General features: G+C 39.0%; 2 protein-coding genes across 2 annotated transcripts in view; both read left to right on the top strand.

Moving 5' to 3' along the window:
• Positions 1-9,131, top strand: part of LOC102196802 (integrin beta-3) — a 22,523-nt gene extending 13,392 nt beyond the window's left edge. Inside the window, exons 10-15 of the mRNA XM_005753147.1 lie at positions 428-872; positions 4,410-4,632; positions 4,707-4,807; positions 4,939-5,058; positions 7,966-8,132; positions 8,675-9,131. Of these exons, the coding sequence (XP_005753204.1) occupies positions 428-872; positions 4,410-4,632; positions 4,707-4,807; positions 4,939-5,058; positions 7,966-8,132; positions 8,675-8,743 (1,125 nt within the window). The 3' untranslated portion in view covers positions 8,744-9,131. The remainder of the gene's footprint in view (positions 1-427; positions 873-4,409; positions 4,633-4,706; positions 4,808-4,938; positions 5,059-7,965; positions 8,133-8,674) is intronic.
• A 3,649-nt stretch (positions 9,132-12,780) lies between these two features.
• LOC102196523 (serine/threonine-protein kinase tousled-like 2) overlaps positions 12,781-16,590 on the top strand; it is an 11,435-nt gene continuing 7,625 nt past the window's right edge. The window contains exons 1-3 of the mRNA XM_005753146.1: positions 12,781-13,374; positions 14,443-14,537; positions 16,479-16,550. Of these exons, the coding sequence (XP_005753203.1) occupies positions 14,445-14,537; positions 16,479-16,550 (165 nt within the window). The 5' untranslated portion in view covers positions 12,781-13,374; positions 14,443-14,444. The remainder of the gene's footprint in view (positions 13,375-14,442; positions 14,538-16,478; positions 16,551-16,590) is intronic.

The following is a 16,590-nucleotide window of genomic DNA, read 5'->3' as shown; positions in this document are numbered from 1 at the left end:
TTTATTCTTCATGTTTTTTTGTCTTAAGATCCTTTTTTAAATAGTTCTCTTTGTTAGTTTTTGCATTTTTCTTTATCTAAGCGTCTATGGCTATTTTTCTTTGTCTTTCTTCACTCCAGGTGACATTTTCTGGCCTCTACACATTTCTTTCTCTTTACCTCAGCTGGTATTATTATTTCCATATATGGCCATCTCTCCAGATGTAGTAACTCCCCACATTTACCAGATCTGGCATGCAGCACTGAATGAACAATTACTTTGACTAAATACATTTGGAGGCATTCCTTGTGTTACATCTGCTTTGTGCTGTTTTCTCTGACAGCGATTAGATAATGCTGAGTCTGGATGCCATAAAAAAAAAAAAGAAACAAGTAAAAATTAGTATAAGTGTCTCCTTTTTTCTTTACGCTTCTGTGCTCTTTGGCAGGTCTCTTTCAGTGTGGAGGCTCGTGCTCGTGGTTGCCCATCCAAAAAAAAGAAAACCTTTATCATCAAACCTGTGGGCTTCAAGGACGCCCTCTCCATCACTGTCACCTTTGAGTGCGACTGCAAGTGCCAGGCCAAAGCCCAGCCTGATAGCCCCAAATGTAGCAACGGCAATGGCACCTTTGAGTGTGGCATATGCCTGTGCCACCCAGGTCGCTTAGGACCACATTGCGAATGTGCCGAAGGCGATTACAACCCCATGGCGCAGGATCGTTGCAGTGGACCTGCAGGATCCGGAGGACCTCAGTCGGCTATCTGCAGCGGCCGCGGAGACTGCGTGTGTGGCCAGTGCGTGTGCCACAGCAGTGACTTTGGGAAAGTGTGGGGAAAGCTGTGTGAGTGTGATGACTTCAACTGCCTGCGCTACAAGGGAGAACTCTGCTCGGGTAAGGCCTCATGAGTTACAGTAAGAAAGACATGCAGGCTTCTTGTGTATTTACTTTGCTTTAGGATTTTAAATGAATGAGTATTAATCAGTGATGTGCTTAATGGTCAACAGTTTAGTCAACAGGCTGTAGCTCAGGAGGTAGAGCAGGTCATCTACTGAGTGGAAGGTTGGTGGTTCAATCCCTGGCTCCTCCAGTCTGCTTGTCAAGTATCCTTGGGCAAGATACTAACCCCAAGTTGCTCTTCGATGCATCCATCAGAGTATGAATGTATTTAGAAAGCACTATGTAAAGAGAACGGGTGTGAATGTGGCATGTTGTATAGAGCACTTTGAGTACTCCGGGAGAGTAGAAAAACGCTATATAAGAATCAGTCCATTTACAAAAAATATTAAGACAGTCTAATATAGTCTGTTATTCCCTATAAATATTCAATTTCCTGCTGTAGATACCTTTTATTCTCTTTAATTATTAACCAGTATTTGCTTTTTAAAGGAAGACTAGAAATGGGAGTAGCTCTGTTCAAGGATTAACTTCAAAATGGTGCATTGGGGTTTAGTGAGGGCAGCAAGTAGTGCAGGAGAGATTGTATGTGCTGGACTTTTTTTCTATTATTATTTTTGGCCGGCCACAGTGGTCTGTGAAGTTGCTGGCAAACAACTGAGATATACCCAGCCAAGAGATAGCCCAACCTTAGCTGTTCCCCCCCGAAAGCTGTAGTGGGTCGAAATGACCCACTGACTTCTATCTTGATTTTTCTGTATGGTTGTGGTAGAGTTTTGTAGAATGCGCGCACTTTTATAGCTGAGGTCGTTTGTCCCTTTCACCACACTGACTTGCCACCCACCTCATCTGGGAAGAATTATATACAGTAAAAACTCTCCCCTCTGGATATGGGCTACATTCACAATAAACATCTGGTTTGGTGTATGTGCACTACGTGTGAGTGTCAGCTCAGGTTATATGTTTGTGTCATCCAAACCTTTTGTACTAAAGAATTTGAAGGGATTCATGAACACACAACAAAACATACTGATGGTGATTTTCTTCTACGCAAGAGATTTTGTGTCTTTGTTGTGGTTGAGATTTTCAAACAGTGAGGTGAGGTTATCACTTTACTTTTTATTACTTTCAATGTTTTAGTGCTTTTAAATAAAAACCATGCTGCTGTGTCAAAACCATGAAAGTATCAGAATGACATCACATGCTGTCATGTAAAAAATGCCTACATGTTCAAGAAAAACTATTATGCACGTGAGACTGAGCATCATTGGGTTTGCTGGCAAGACATTTTGGCTCATGTTAGAATAGAGGTAATGGTAAAAAATAAAAAAGTTTATTGCTTTAGAAGTTTGATGAAATGATCAATCTCGTGTCATTAATGCAGAGCTTGTGTGTTGTTAATTCCAAACCCCATTAATGAGGACCCGATTAGTAAAAATCCAACATGTAATCAGTTTTTGCCACTTTCCCTTAAACTAAACCCAACATTACCAGCATTTAATGTCTTTAATATTTCATATGAATGCTTTGATAAGATCGGTGAGCTGTTTTTTATGACTGTCTGTTGCAGTCTTGTAACAGAAACAAAGTAAGAATAAAGTTTTCTTTGGTTTTTTTTTTTTACTTTCTTACTATTGTTCACAGCTAGCTTAGCATAAACACTGAACGCAGGGGGAAATGTTATCCAAGTGCAGAGATCACAAACTTACTTAAAAACTTACTGTTTTATTTTTCCCATTTTTAATTTGTGCCAAAAGAAAATTAAAAACAACAGTTGCAAGGATAACCAGGCTAGCTTTATTTCTTTGCTTTTTGCTAACAAGGAAGCTAAGCTAACTAAGCTAATTGACCCTGAACTCCACATCTGGCGAACAGCTTTTACAGTGTTACATTACATTTTTATACTTTCTTTTTAGTTTAATTTAGTTTCCAGCATGGGTTCAATCAGTTCAGTTTCGTTTTTATAGTTCAGTTCTGTTTCTTGGTTTGTTTTTGTTTTGTTTTTAATTATATGACAGATATTTTGATACAAATGCAACTTTTCATATCATGTAGACATAGTGTTATTACACTTATGCACTAGTACCTCCTGATGCTATTTAGGTTGAATTTATTTGCTAAGCAGCTTGTATTAGGTAGTTTTTAAGTAGAGCTCATATGCCACTAAAAACTATCCACATCCATTTCAGCCGGTCTCACAAGGAAATGTTTTCCTGTGCACCCCAAAGTCCATAGAGTAACATGAAAATACCTTCATTCTTACTCATTGGCTGGTGTGGTGTAATGATGCTAAAAATAAACTCATGTTTGGCCAAGAGGGAGAGTACTGGAAATGTTCAGAGACTATGTGTGTGCAGAACACACATAGTCTTCTGTTGTCTTGAAATATCTTATTCAGTGTGTGGACCATTGTATTTTCCTCCACAGAATGATCTAATTAAAAGCTAGAGGTCTTGTGGCCATGTGATAATGACAGTTTATCCGTGGATCATCCTTTATCCAGTTAGACTGTGCCAAGCAGCTTCCTGTGTCATTGTTTATCTGGGCATTGTTTTTTGTGGTGGAAAGCCACAATGTTTTTGCCCCGTCTCTCTTACTGGCATGTACACTCACATTCACACAGAGTTTCGTGGAATAACAACAAGACAATGTGTACAAATTTGCTCAGATATGCGCTTCATCACGCAGCCAAATATAAAAGCAATGCAGTCACCGCAGACAAACAGTGAAATAGGTTTTTAACCTCTAGCAGTTTAATATTCCGCTTCTGGTTTCCAGTGTTTCCAGTGTAAAGTCATGAACTTACAGGACCACTGAATGTCTGCAAGAAATAATACTTATTTTTAACTAGCTACAATTAAAAAGTCTTCTAATTGTTGGGTTTTTGCTGGATTATTGTGGCATCTTTTGTTGGAATTTAGTGCTTTATAAATAAAACTGAATTGAATTAAACTTTTAAATTTAATTTGGGTTAGATTTCTGGCTATTATTATTGCCATGAAATGCTAGCTTGACTTCAGCATGGCTGTAGATGCTGTGTTTGAAGTGTTTGAAGGCTAAGCAACATGGTAAATCTTTTTCAAGGTACAGAGAAGAGCCCGTAAATAGGGCAAAAAGAATTGTATGACACAGGTTTGTGGTCAGTTCAGTCATAACCATTTAATAAGCAGTGGCCAGTCATTACTAACTCGTGCTGACCACCTAAAAAAGGTCTACCCAATTGCATTTATTTTAAATTTGTGAGTTTGTAAAGGTACCTTATGCCCAGCAGATTATAAAATGGTACGTAACGTTAATTTCTTTAATAATAAAGTCATGAAAATAATGAGCATGTGTATAAGCTTTTGTCAAAACTTGCAACAAAATAAATACGTTTGTGTAAGACAGTGTGTAAACTATGTGATGCCAAATGATTGACGTTACAACCATCCCAGACGCCAAAAGCGTCCTTCTTCCCCAACTCGTGCTGCGCCCTCTTTTTCACATAAAATTTCTTGTCACATTGTCCTCCTCTTGTTTTTTGTTTATTCTCAGGGCACGGTGTCTGTAACTGTGGCTTCTGCCAGTGCGCACCAGACTGGCAGGGTGAGAACTGTAACTGCTCCAGACGTACAGACACTTGTATGTCCAGCCTGGGCCTCCTGTGCAGCGGGAGGGGTCAGTGCGTGTGCGGAGCCTGCGAGTGCACGCAACCAGGTGCCTACGGAGCCACGTGTGACAAGTGTCCCACCTGCCCCGACGCCTGTACCATGAAGAAGTGAGTTTACATACAGAGATATTCAATTTAGCTCCTTTAAATCAACTGATTGTTGATATTTTACATTTTAACAGGGAGTGTGTGGAGTGTAAGCACTTCAAGAGGGGCAAACTGATTGAGGACAAAACCTGCTCTCGAATCTGCAAGGATGAGATTGTTCTTGTGGATGAATTAGGTGAGATGACTTGTATTTTGGCACTGCTGGTTAATGTTAATAATAATTCCATAAATGCACAAGGTGGAACAATTCATTAAAGGGGTCATTTTGTCTAACTTGTAATGTAACGTCAACATTTTTCCACACAGAGCTCCATGACACAAATGCGGTGAATTGCACTTACAAAGATGAGAACGATTGCGTGGAGCGTTTTCAGTATTATGAAGATGCCAGTGGCAAATCCATCCTCTTTGTTGTCAAAGAGCCAGGTAAGAAACCTCATCAGTGATAGGAGACACAAAGATTGATGTTTATTTGGCCCATGCTGTTTTCTGATTGTTTGTAAAGTTGAAACTTTACAATGTTACCCACACTGTAGTAAATTACAGAATCTTCTCTTATTAAAACAACTGAAAATAAAGTACTCTGCTGCTTGAGGTACAAATAATTAAGTAAAATGAACTGCTGCACCTTTACCTGACACATATGACTTTACAAAACTAAAGCAGCAAGAGATTTAGAGAACATCACATCACTTTCCAGCATGTTTATAACTTCAACAAATAACAGGACATTCACATTTTTCTCCTTTTCCTTAAAACTGCTTTGCTCTTTTGCTCATACTGAGGCTGCTGGCTTGTGGCTGGCCTGTGATTGGCTCTGAGCTCTGGCCAGGCTTAGCATTAAGCGCTTTGCCGGTGTTAGCTTCTTTAAAATGTCCATTATAGCTGGGTATGGTTGTTTTAAGTATGTGATTAGGTTTTTTGTTAAAAATGTTTTCATAGTGGCAAGTTTGCCACAGTAAACCATGGGGGGGGGGGGCATGGTTTACTGTGGCAAACTTGCGTCTTCACTCATGTTAGTGTGTGACTGTGAGTACACGTGCAACTATTTGCCTGCGCCACTGTGTACGTGTTGTACGTGCATGAAAGAGAGTAATCTGATTCCATTCCCTAGCCAGTCAATAGATTCATCTCTACTGTTAATTGCTAATTTAATGTCATTTAATATTATGGGTTATAAATATGAATCTGTTGCTTTTTTTTTACCAGATGTAATCAACACAAATGCTGAATAGATGAGGATAAACCTGCAACAACAATCTTTCACCATCATCTGCATTTTTTAAATTTCTGGCAAAACTTTTTAGTGCTTTGTGTTCACCCAACTACAAGCTGTCACTTCCTCGATGCCTGCTCTCTCACTTGTTAAGTGGCCAAATAGAAAAAGTGTGGGGCAGTAAAATAGCTTTCTGCCCTCAGAGAAAATCTGTACTTGGGTCTACCTTTAATGAATGTGTGTGTTTAATTTAAGCACAACTGGGTATCAGAGAAATACACCACAATTTGCCTTGAACACGGGGCACCCTGCCGTGTCAAAGAGGGCTGTAAATAGCTGCCCAGCTCCTCCGGGAACATGCTGACTATACATATCGTAGAGAGAAAGCCCTCTCGTTCTCTCCTCTTGAGGATATGGAAGAAAATAAGTAAGCAAAAGAACAGCGAAGGAAATGTGAAGCTGTATCACTCACCCTTCAAAGCTGTCTAAGCTTTAAAAAAAAAATCGAGACAACATAAGAAAAAGTTGGTAAATCACATTAATCAATAGTGTCAGCCAAGACTGATTTGCATGTAGACTTTGATGGACTATGAGCATTAAAGGGTCGGCTGAAGAGCAGGAAGTAGAGCTAATTTATAATGATAGAAGGAGGAAGATGAGAGCAGCTTTGATGTTGGCTGTAAAAGTTCGCCCTTGTTGCTTTGGTTGCCCAAGACCACTTTTCACATGCATATGTGCATGTAACCACACGCCACACAGATATACCGACATTATGAGGAACCCATAGAGCATTACAGCTCTAGGAGCATTCTTACTGTTTAACACGTTGGCATCTTTTGCCTCATCATTTGGTTGTCCGGTGTATACATGCGTACCACATATTTATTCACTGCAGCACCATAACACTTTTTTAATGACAAAACTTCATAGTAGGCTTGCATCAGATTGCATTAAAAATAAAAAGTTCAAGCTAAATATCACACTGAGACTCATCTGGTGACCAGAAAATAAGTTAATAATGATGTATGGATGCTTTATTCATCCTCAGGGAGAAATTCACATAATGCTGATGCTTTCCACGTGTGATTAGTATTAATTCATTACACATTTTTTGAGAAGCTTAAGAAAAAACTTTAAAATGTCTTTTTTTTTTTATGCTGAGAACTCTAAATTTAGGACCGTATGGGGGTGGTTGAATAATATTTGATTACCTCATATCTGTCATCACATTTTGGCTCAAATATTTTTCAGTTGATCAGCTTTTTTGATTGAGTCACATACGCTTTAATTGACCAAGTAGACCACAGTGGAAAAATAAAGATCTAGAAGTTTCTCATGTGAAATAACTCATACTGTAGGAACTTTTGCAGACCTTTTTTGGAGCAAGATTGCACTCTGGGGACTAATTAAGCCTCAAAACTTGTAGCCAAAACATTAGTGAACTACTGTAAGAGATTGTGAGAGATATAAAAGACACTTTTGCTCCTCAAATTCCCAAACCTTACAAGCAACTTAAATTTTCGCAGTCCCTCTACTTGACTGTAAAACATACTTGGGGGAATTATTGAAGAGAAATTAGTCATGCGGACAAGGCTAGCAAATGTGATGAGTTGTTCCACTTTTGAAGTGGTTCATGTCCGTGACTCTTTGAAGGAGCGTAATGCCCGTCATTGTGCGACATTGTGCAAATCAGAGTGCTGGAGAGTTTTGCCTGACCGCAGTGAGGGAGGAGAAGATTGTGGCCTTGCTGTAAGATGTTACCGTTTTCCACTTTGGGCCATCTTCCACTCTTCTCTCTGGTCTTTAACATCCTGTTCAGGACTGTTACGCTTCCCTTGTTCTCTTCCGTCACTTAAAAACCTGATGGCAATTAGAAAAGTGTCAGTCATGCTAAAAAGAACCATGCTATTAAGTTTAAAGCTGTACATCTGCCTTTATAACAGGCGTTATAACCGCTGACTCTGAAAACTCACTGCAGTTAGTAGGGGACTACGTTGCGATATTAGCGAGATTAAATCAATAAGAACCAGAGATGAAACACAGTTAAAAAATCATTTCCTCTGGCCTGACCTCTGGCTTATCTGCTCATTCCTTTATCACTTCCTCCTTCTGTTTAGACTGCCCCAAGGGTCCAGACATTTTGGTAGTGCTTCTGTCAGTGGCAGGAGCCATTTTATTCCTGGGCTTGGCGGCTCTGCTTATCTGGAAGCTGCTGGTTACCATCCACGACAGACGGGAGTTTGCCAAATTTGAGGAAGAACGCGCTCGCGCCAAGTGGGAAACAGTAAGTGAACGGACTCTGAAGTAGTGAATTGGGAAACTGCAAGTGCAGCATTTGTTTAATATTATCATAGAAAGCACTGAGGATTCAATGCAGTCTTTGCACACACTCAAGTATGCAAACATGCCTGCACCTTCCTATACACACATACCCACACACACACACAAAAAGCCCACACACGCAGTGTCTTGCTCCCGTTGTCTGAAGATGTTTTTTATTATTTCTGTTACATGCTGTTACTACCAACAGAACAAAAAAGCAGCCAACGGAAGGGCTGGGTTTAAATTAGCCAGCGCTAATCAGCCTTTACTGGTAATAAGCCTGTTTGTGGCCTAAAGAACACAACTAAATCCCACAGGCTTCAAACCACAAGGAATCACAGTAGGTTTAAGTTGCTCACAAGTAACACAAAACCACACACTCAAGTTAGCATGTCTGCTTAAATGATGACATGAAATAGCTGTTTTAAATGTGGACTTTTCTATTGTGTCATTACCATAAACCGCCCCTTGACTCGTATCTCCTCGTGTGTGTTTGACTAACAGGGGCACAATCCTCTTTACAAGGGAGCGACATCAACCTTTACGAACATCACATACAGAGGAAAAGACTGACGCTACTGAACAAAGCTGAAGAATAAAGGATGGAAATAATGCACTTCGACAATCCTCTCTGAGAAGGCAGCGAATCATGTGCAGGCCTCTACTGTCACGCAATAACTAATAATTATTTGCTTGTAAATATGTAGAAATCATTCCGAGGAGACATTTTATCAGGGATTTGAGACAAAACACCCACCTGTACTACGATGTTAGATAAGGTGTTTGTTTTTTTTGTTTTGAATGAGAATTGTTTTGTTGTGCAGCCCATAATAAAGGTTTAGATCTCCAAAAGCAGCTTTTTGTCCATCCGTTGAGAGCCCACTGAAATCGTAAAAGTTGAAATCAAGAGCACAAAATTGAACGAGAAGCACAAAGAGAGTGCAAACCTTCACCGAGGCACTTTTAAGGGGATAGTTTTGTGTTTTGTGCATATTCATTTTGTTATCTTTGTTCTTTTTAATCGTACTTTAAGATGTTTGCAGTTTATAACACATTTTGGGGTCGATATGAAAATGTGAAATGTGAAAGTGAGGTCATATGTGACAGGATAGTTGGATGCAGATGTTAAGGTGATATTTAGAAACCCCATATACCAGTATTTTATCCTAAATGTTGCCAATACAAGGATAGTCATTTGGATGAGTAACGAAACGTTTCACCCACTGAAAACGCTACATCCAGATGAACAGAATCAATTTTTGAAGCTAGTTATTTTATGAAAGTTTCATCTTATTTGACCTTGAAGAAGTCAAATAAGATCAGAAATCCCAATATATCATCATATGTCATTTCCTATATACCTATATGTTGTAAATACAGACAATGGTAGTAAGAAACATCGTTTTAAATAGATCTACATAGCATTATTACCACTTTGACCTTAAGATCACTCTGTCGAGCTTTAAGGTAATGTCAGAAGTCAAAAAGAGGTTTAAGTCTTCAAATATGGTACTCTCTATATGTTGACCATAAACACCACACTTGTAAGAATCATAGTTTCTAATTTATAAAACGGATTTGTCAATTTTCCACCAATAAATCATTACATTGACAAATTTTACACCCCTACAAAGCTTGATCAGAATTCATTCAAAACTTTTCTAGCAATCATGTTTTCAGAACAATGATGCACCCAAGCGCTACCAACAACATAACCTTTTTGGCAGAGGCAATAAGAATATATTTAACATTTGAGTAGTGCTATATACTTCCCAGTGTAAAGGTAGTCAGGCATTCAAACATAACATCAACATTAACATTGAATAGAAAACTCTTGGCAGCAAAGGAAATGTTTTTCTTATTAAAATAAAACCAAAAGGATCCACATGACTGCATATCACTGTGGCAAAATGATAAAAATTCTATTTTAAAAAGTAATATGGGTGAACTCAGTTCCTATAAGCCAGTGTAGGGCAAAGAATTTCCTGTTTGTGACACCCAGTGGAAAACCACAAAGATAAACTGCCATCATGTGGTTTGGACTAAACTGAAAATTTCTAGTGCGTTAATATCATTTTCTTTGAAGATATGAAACATGATTTCTTTTAGTCATTCTTTATAATACACTGGATGTTATAACCACATAATTTGAGACATTAAAGTTAAAGCATGGTGTTTAAAGAAAAGAAAAAGTCTACTATACTAAGTCTAGTCTACTAAGTCAACTATAGGTCAGTGGGGCTTGTGTGCTCACAGCACTTGTGATTATTGTATTAACGATATCCATTCTCATTAATATTGTAATATTGATTCAAAAGTAGAAAAAAAACTGTCTGAAACCACCCTTTGAGAACACTGACTAATTCCTGCTGAGTTTATGTTTTGAATGTTAAAAATGTGATGAATGAAAAACACATAAAACAGACAATCAGAGATCTGCTTTTCTGCAAAATACATTTGATTTACAGTCGATCGTGTAACCCTTTAATTAGTCTTTATTAAAATATTGTCCATGAGCCCATTTTGCTGTACACTCAGTCTGTGCATGCATCAGCTTAAAAGGATAATATTTTCTTTTTTTATGATAATAATTATGATAAACCTTTTATCATAATTATTAGTGTAATTAAGTCATCCTCAACTCTCTCTTGGCTGTGCAGGATTTTTTGAATGCAGCGCACTACTCGCATCTCCTGGACTTAAACTGCAGGTTTAATTTGCTCGTTTGTGTGCACAGTACAGTTCATCAGCTCAACGGAACACAATATGGAGACACAGAGAAAGAAAATAGGTAAAAAACACGTCCCAGATCACTGGCTCTGACAAAGCCAGTAAAGCTATTTAGCTCCACCAAGTGGAAGAAAGAGAAAACAACCTGTGAGGTGGTTAAAAAAAGATTAATAGAATGAAACTAATTCACATGTACAGATATGACGTCAAGCTGGCCTTATTAAATTTAAGCCTCCGTTAGAGTACATCCCACAGCACAGACTGTAGATAAAAGATGGATGTATACACCATCATGTCACCTGTTGTCTTTGGACTATGCATTTCAAAGCCTCAACTTTAGCATTTTGGCCCGTAACCAGGTTTGGGGGGTTAAATGCTAAGCTATCAGCTAAGATTATCGAGCATGGTTAGCAAGGTGCATCAATGAAAGCACAGTTGCATTTTCATTTTTTAACATTTCTGGCTTTGTTTTTCACCTCTGGAGGTTAATGCTTCATTTTGATCAGTTGCTTTCCAAAGTTTTCTCAGATGGCCCCAGTAGTCATTCTGTCTGCCCAGCAGAAGATCTGTGCTCCGCAATTTAAGGAAACACTGGTTTAAATCAAACCACAGGTTTGGTTTAAACTACAACTTAAAATAGAGTAACGCTAATAAAAAATCAAAAGCCCCTCAGTGTTCACATTAGTGTTTGTGCAGTTTGAAGGTATGTTAACACAATGCCACAATTTTCCCAGGAGTGGATATCCCACCAAATGCCATGCTCAGTGACATTACCAAAAACCCAAGAGATACACCTCGGACTCTACAGGCCTTGGACAGCATGTTAAATGTTAAAGTTCATGAAAGGGGGAAAAAAAGTTAATAAAGCACAATTAGAAAAAGACTAATAAAGTATTGCTCTTTTGGAAGTGCTGTTAGAAAAAAGTGTCTTCTGTCTAAAAAGATCATGCCAGCACAGCTTAGGTTTGCAAAGCTGCATCTGAACAAACCACCAGACTTCTGGAACAATGTCCTTTGGAGCAACAAGACCATAATGGAAATATTTGATCATGATGTACAGCACTACATTTGGTGAAAACCAAACACAACATATCAGCGCAGACACTTCATACCATGTGGGAGCACAGTGATGGAAGGGTGATGATTTGGGATTGTTTTGCAGTACTTTGGAATCATTGAGTCAACCATTAACTCTTCCGTAAACCAATGTATTCTAGAGTCAAATGTGAGGCCATCTGTCAAACAGTTAAAACCTTGTTGAAATTTGACAATGATCAATTGCACTGCTGCAAATCTGCAACAGAATGACAGAAAAAGAAAAGATGATGGTGTTGCAATGAACCAGTCAAAGTCCAGACCTCAACCTGACTAAATGCTGTGGTGGGTGAAGTCCAGAAACCTGAAGGAATTGAAGCAACATTGCATTTACTTCTGCTAAATTCTACAAGTTATAACCTACAAGCAATCGGGTGTACTTCATTTTTTCAACTGATGGTAAAGTTTCACGAGAAAACTCCTTTTAACACCGCTGTTTTATGTGAAAAGTAAAAAAAAAATAAAAAATTACCGGAGCATAAAATATCTGAATACACAATATTTCAGTGAAGTACAAGGACTTAAGCTCACACAAATACAGTGTTAAACATTTACTAACTTCATTCATCAAGTTTAAAAAACAGCAACAGATGTCTTTGGTGTAATTTAATTTGTGGCGATTTAATGCATCTGTTTATTCTAGGAATCCATGCACAGTTCAGGCAAAATTATCCTGTAAGCTAACAAAAACATGTTGTACATGCAGGACATAGTTTAACTGTAGTGGTTGAAATCCAGATTTAAAAAGCAGCTCTCAGGGAAGCTTTTTAGGGCCCCTTGTGGCGTGGAAGTTATCGATTTCACCCGGTTGTAATCTAACCTTGAGTACAGTACCGAGTCCGTTTTGGGGGAGCGTACATTATGTGGTAAACCGGCGCACTGGAAGCATCACTGTAAAAGGTCTCCTGGGAGCTCACTGCGGCCTTGCTGCGGGAGGTTATGATCTTTTCTTAAGCATTAAAATAATGGACTGTAACGAGATGACTCCTCCCGGTGCAAGCATCGCTCTGTAACGATAAAAAGAAGAACGAGTGAAGCAGAAATGTGACAGCACTTGTCAGGAGACTTCAGAGCACTGACAGCTCCCGGTTTGCCCGTGCAGGGGCACCAACACGGACGAGGAAACCCCGAGGATCACGGCCTCCTGTCCGGATGACACCGACAGGAGCCAGCCACACTGGTCTTTATAGCTAGCATTAGCTAAGCTAACAAATGTCTTCCCTGATTTCGAAATAATTGTAAATGGATAACTTAATACAGACAACTTTATTTGAGATGCGGGGAGCTCGGGGGTGTTAAGGAGTTTGCTGTCGCCGGTTGGACGGATAACATCCTTTCTGGGGTTGTGAGTGCTGTGAAAACTGCAAAAGGTTCTCCAGGTAAGACTTCTACTGTAGCTGGCGTTAGCTCGATTCATCACTTGACCCTAGCTAGTTTGGGCTGTGTAATAGGTTCAAATCCTACATTTTATAGGCAAAGTTTGAGTCGTTCTGCCGATTGGCATAGGATAAGCTGACAGTTGATGGGAGCGCATCGCTTTTGTGTTGTTGTTACCAGGATTTTGATTAGCACCTTTAGCTTTAGCCAAGTTTGGCATTCCTCGTCCACTCGATCGGTCAACAGTATCGAAACGGTTTTTTTCACCCACTATTATCAAGATGGTTTTGCTGAAAGGCTGCTCGAATTGGGGAGCTATGAGCCCATGGGATTGCTTTTGATGTTGAGATTGAGCTAGATAGTATTTCTGTTTAGGGAACTTGTGCTTTCTAGGATTGTTTTGATACACAAGTGAACGGGCTTGCTGGGCTGCCTGCTCAGAAATGAATATCATTATTTTATTATTATATTCTTTGGTGGTTTTTGAGCTATGACACGTCTCATATGTGCTCTCAGATTTAATTTCCCTTTTCTATTATTATTATTATTATTATTATTATTATTTTATTTTATTTTAAACCTATTTCTTGAAATTAATTTCAGAGTGTCACTTTAAGCAAATTTTCCCTGGTGTTTGTGTTTTGAGGAAAGCGTTCCTTTGAGCAGCAGGCTGTGACGTTTACTGATCAAATAATTGCCTAGGTTACCATGCAAATGTGACAAAAGGTGTTAGATTTTCCCAGTCAGACCTCAAGCTTGTTGGGTCACTTCCCTAAATCAGAAAGTGCCACACAATTCAGTGTATGTCATTCTAACTCAAACCAGGTCTTCCACATAAGTTAAATATTTGTGGCTCAGGAGGTAAAGCAGGTCATCCACCAATCAGGAGGTCAGTAGTTCAATTCCTGGTTCCTCCAATGTGAAATCTGGGACGTTAGATTAAAAGTGCCTAGGTAAAAACAACTTGTGTGAATGAGACTTGTAATATGAGAGTGCTTTGAGTGCCCAAATTAACTAGAAAATTGCTATACAAGTACCAGTCCATTTACTGTTTATGTCTTACTTTCTAGGCATGATGGAAGGACTTCATAGCCAGGCTATCAGCCTGGATCCACGAAGGCAGGAGCTGCTTGAGGCTCGGTTCACTGGAGTCGGTGTGGCCAAGGTTGGAACATTTTAACATTGTAATGGTTGTTTTGTTGCTTAAAATGACAACAGTTTCAGGTACAGGTCATTTCTGTGGATGCTAGACTTGATGCATGTTGTTTTTGCTAAATTTTGCAATTCTTGCTGAATTAATTCCTGGAATTCATCCCACAACCCCACTGTGAGTGCAATTGGTTAGCACTCTTGTGTTAGTCTTTCAGTTGAGGTATGCTTAGAAGTCCTCTCTGTTTACAGTGTGCCCTCTGTTCAGGAGGTTTCTTCAGTGCTGTGATCTGTTTTCATGAGCTAAAGGTACAACAAGACAAGCTCTGTTTTGGCTGACACAGGAGCTGGCCGGCAGCTCTTTGTTTCAGTGGAGGATAGTGACACTTAAATGGCACAGCAGCTGAAGTTCACAGTATTGGCTGTGCTTTGCTGTACTCTGCTGTTGAACTTGGTATTAATAAGCGAGGGTGCACATCTGAGAAAATGGCAGCTCCTAAGAAAGCAGCCATTTTTATTTATTTATATTTTAAATGCTCTTACCTATATTTCGCTCTTAAATTTATTGTCAGGACTGCTTGCTGTGGTATAGGAGGTAAGGCTGTGGGTATGATACCAGTGGTATACAGTGGATATAAAAAGTTTACACATCCCTGTTAAAGTTGCAGGTTTTTGTGATGTTAAAAGTGATACCATAAGTCATTTTCCCCACTTTTCCCACCTTTACCTTACTTAACTCAACTGAAAAACAAAAATTATTGGGGGAAAATATATAAAACGTCATATACTAAGTGTGTACACCCTACACTTTGTTGAAGTACTGTTTTGATCCAAAGATTCAATATTCGTCTAAATATTGATTTAGATATATGCTTCAGGTGATTCTCGTGTTGAAAGGTGAAATTCGTCTTCATCTACAGCTTTCTGGCAGATGTCTTAAGGTTTTAAAAGCATGATACTGCTGCCACCATGCTTCAACATGGATATTGCATTATGCCACTTATTTATTTGTGTTGTTGATTTTTAAGACTTTCTCTTGACTGATGCCTTTCAACGATAACATCTCTTTGATGCTTGGCTTTTGCTCTAGTTTGCAACGGAGTAAATGTTGGGAATATCCTACTAGGGCAGCTGAACTTTATTTGGGGTTAATCAGGGTTTCTTTAATTAATGGCAGCTGTGTACCCAAGAAGATTGATTGCCGTGATTAAATCAAATGGTGCTTTAAGAAAGCATTAGTTTAAACGTGTGGACACTAATGCTGGTTATTGTACTTTTGTTTTTTGCTTTGTTGTTTTTTTTTTTTTTGTTTTTTTTTTTCAATTAAATGACACATGTTATAGGTCACATTAAAGTTTGGAAATGAATGGATGGATATATATATTTTTTGACATTATAGATATCCACTGTATGTCTTTGAGTGCTATTTAGGACGTTGCAGTCAAACTGTAGATGTTAATATAAAGGAATGAGAGGAGTTGTCTGCTATAGTTGTGACCTTGAAAAGCGTTAAGCTAGCAGGCCTTAAAAAGCATTAGCCTCCTGCCCCAGAAAGCCTGCTGTTTCTTCTTAGTCCCATCAGGCTGTGCAGAGTCTGGCCTTTAATGACCCTAACCAATTCAGCCAACTGGAAGTCAAGTGAAGATTAACAGGGTGATGTGTGTAATGCGCACTCACAAGGGTCATAGTGTGACAGTTGTGAATTCTGCCATAGTGGTTGGTGTTTTATTTATTGTTTTTGTTTTTAAAAAAAAGAAATAAACACTGCACTGTAGAAATCTGCAATGAAATGAATTGGAGAGTAATGCTGACAGACTCTAAACAGGCCACAGGCGTCTTTTGCTTTATCTCATGCATGCAGATCATTTAAATATCCCGTATCACACATTTTCAGTTCTGTCCATAAGAGTAGTTAATGATTAACCAATCGGGTCTTTGTCTCTCTTCTTTGCTGTAGAGTTCGGCCAACAGCGAATCATCCAACCAGTCTTTGTGCAGTGCAGGATCACTCAGTGACAAGGAACTGGAGGTTGGTTTTTGATTTTTGTGTGTGCAGCTCGCAGGTTTTC

Source organism: Pundamilia nyererei, unplaced genomic scaffold (genome assembly GCF_000239375.1).
Source record: "Pundamilia nyererei isolate P.nyererei 1_Seehausen unplaced genomic scaffold, PunNye1.0 scaffold00407, whole genome shotgun sequence".
Taxonomy (NCBI): domain Eukaryota; kingdom Metazoa; phylum Chordata; class Actinopteri; order Cichliformes; family Cichlidae; genus Pundamilia; species Pundamilia nyererei.
Note: the sequence above shows the minus strand (reverse complement) of the source record. Positions and strands in the feature narration are given on the sequence as shown.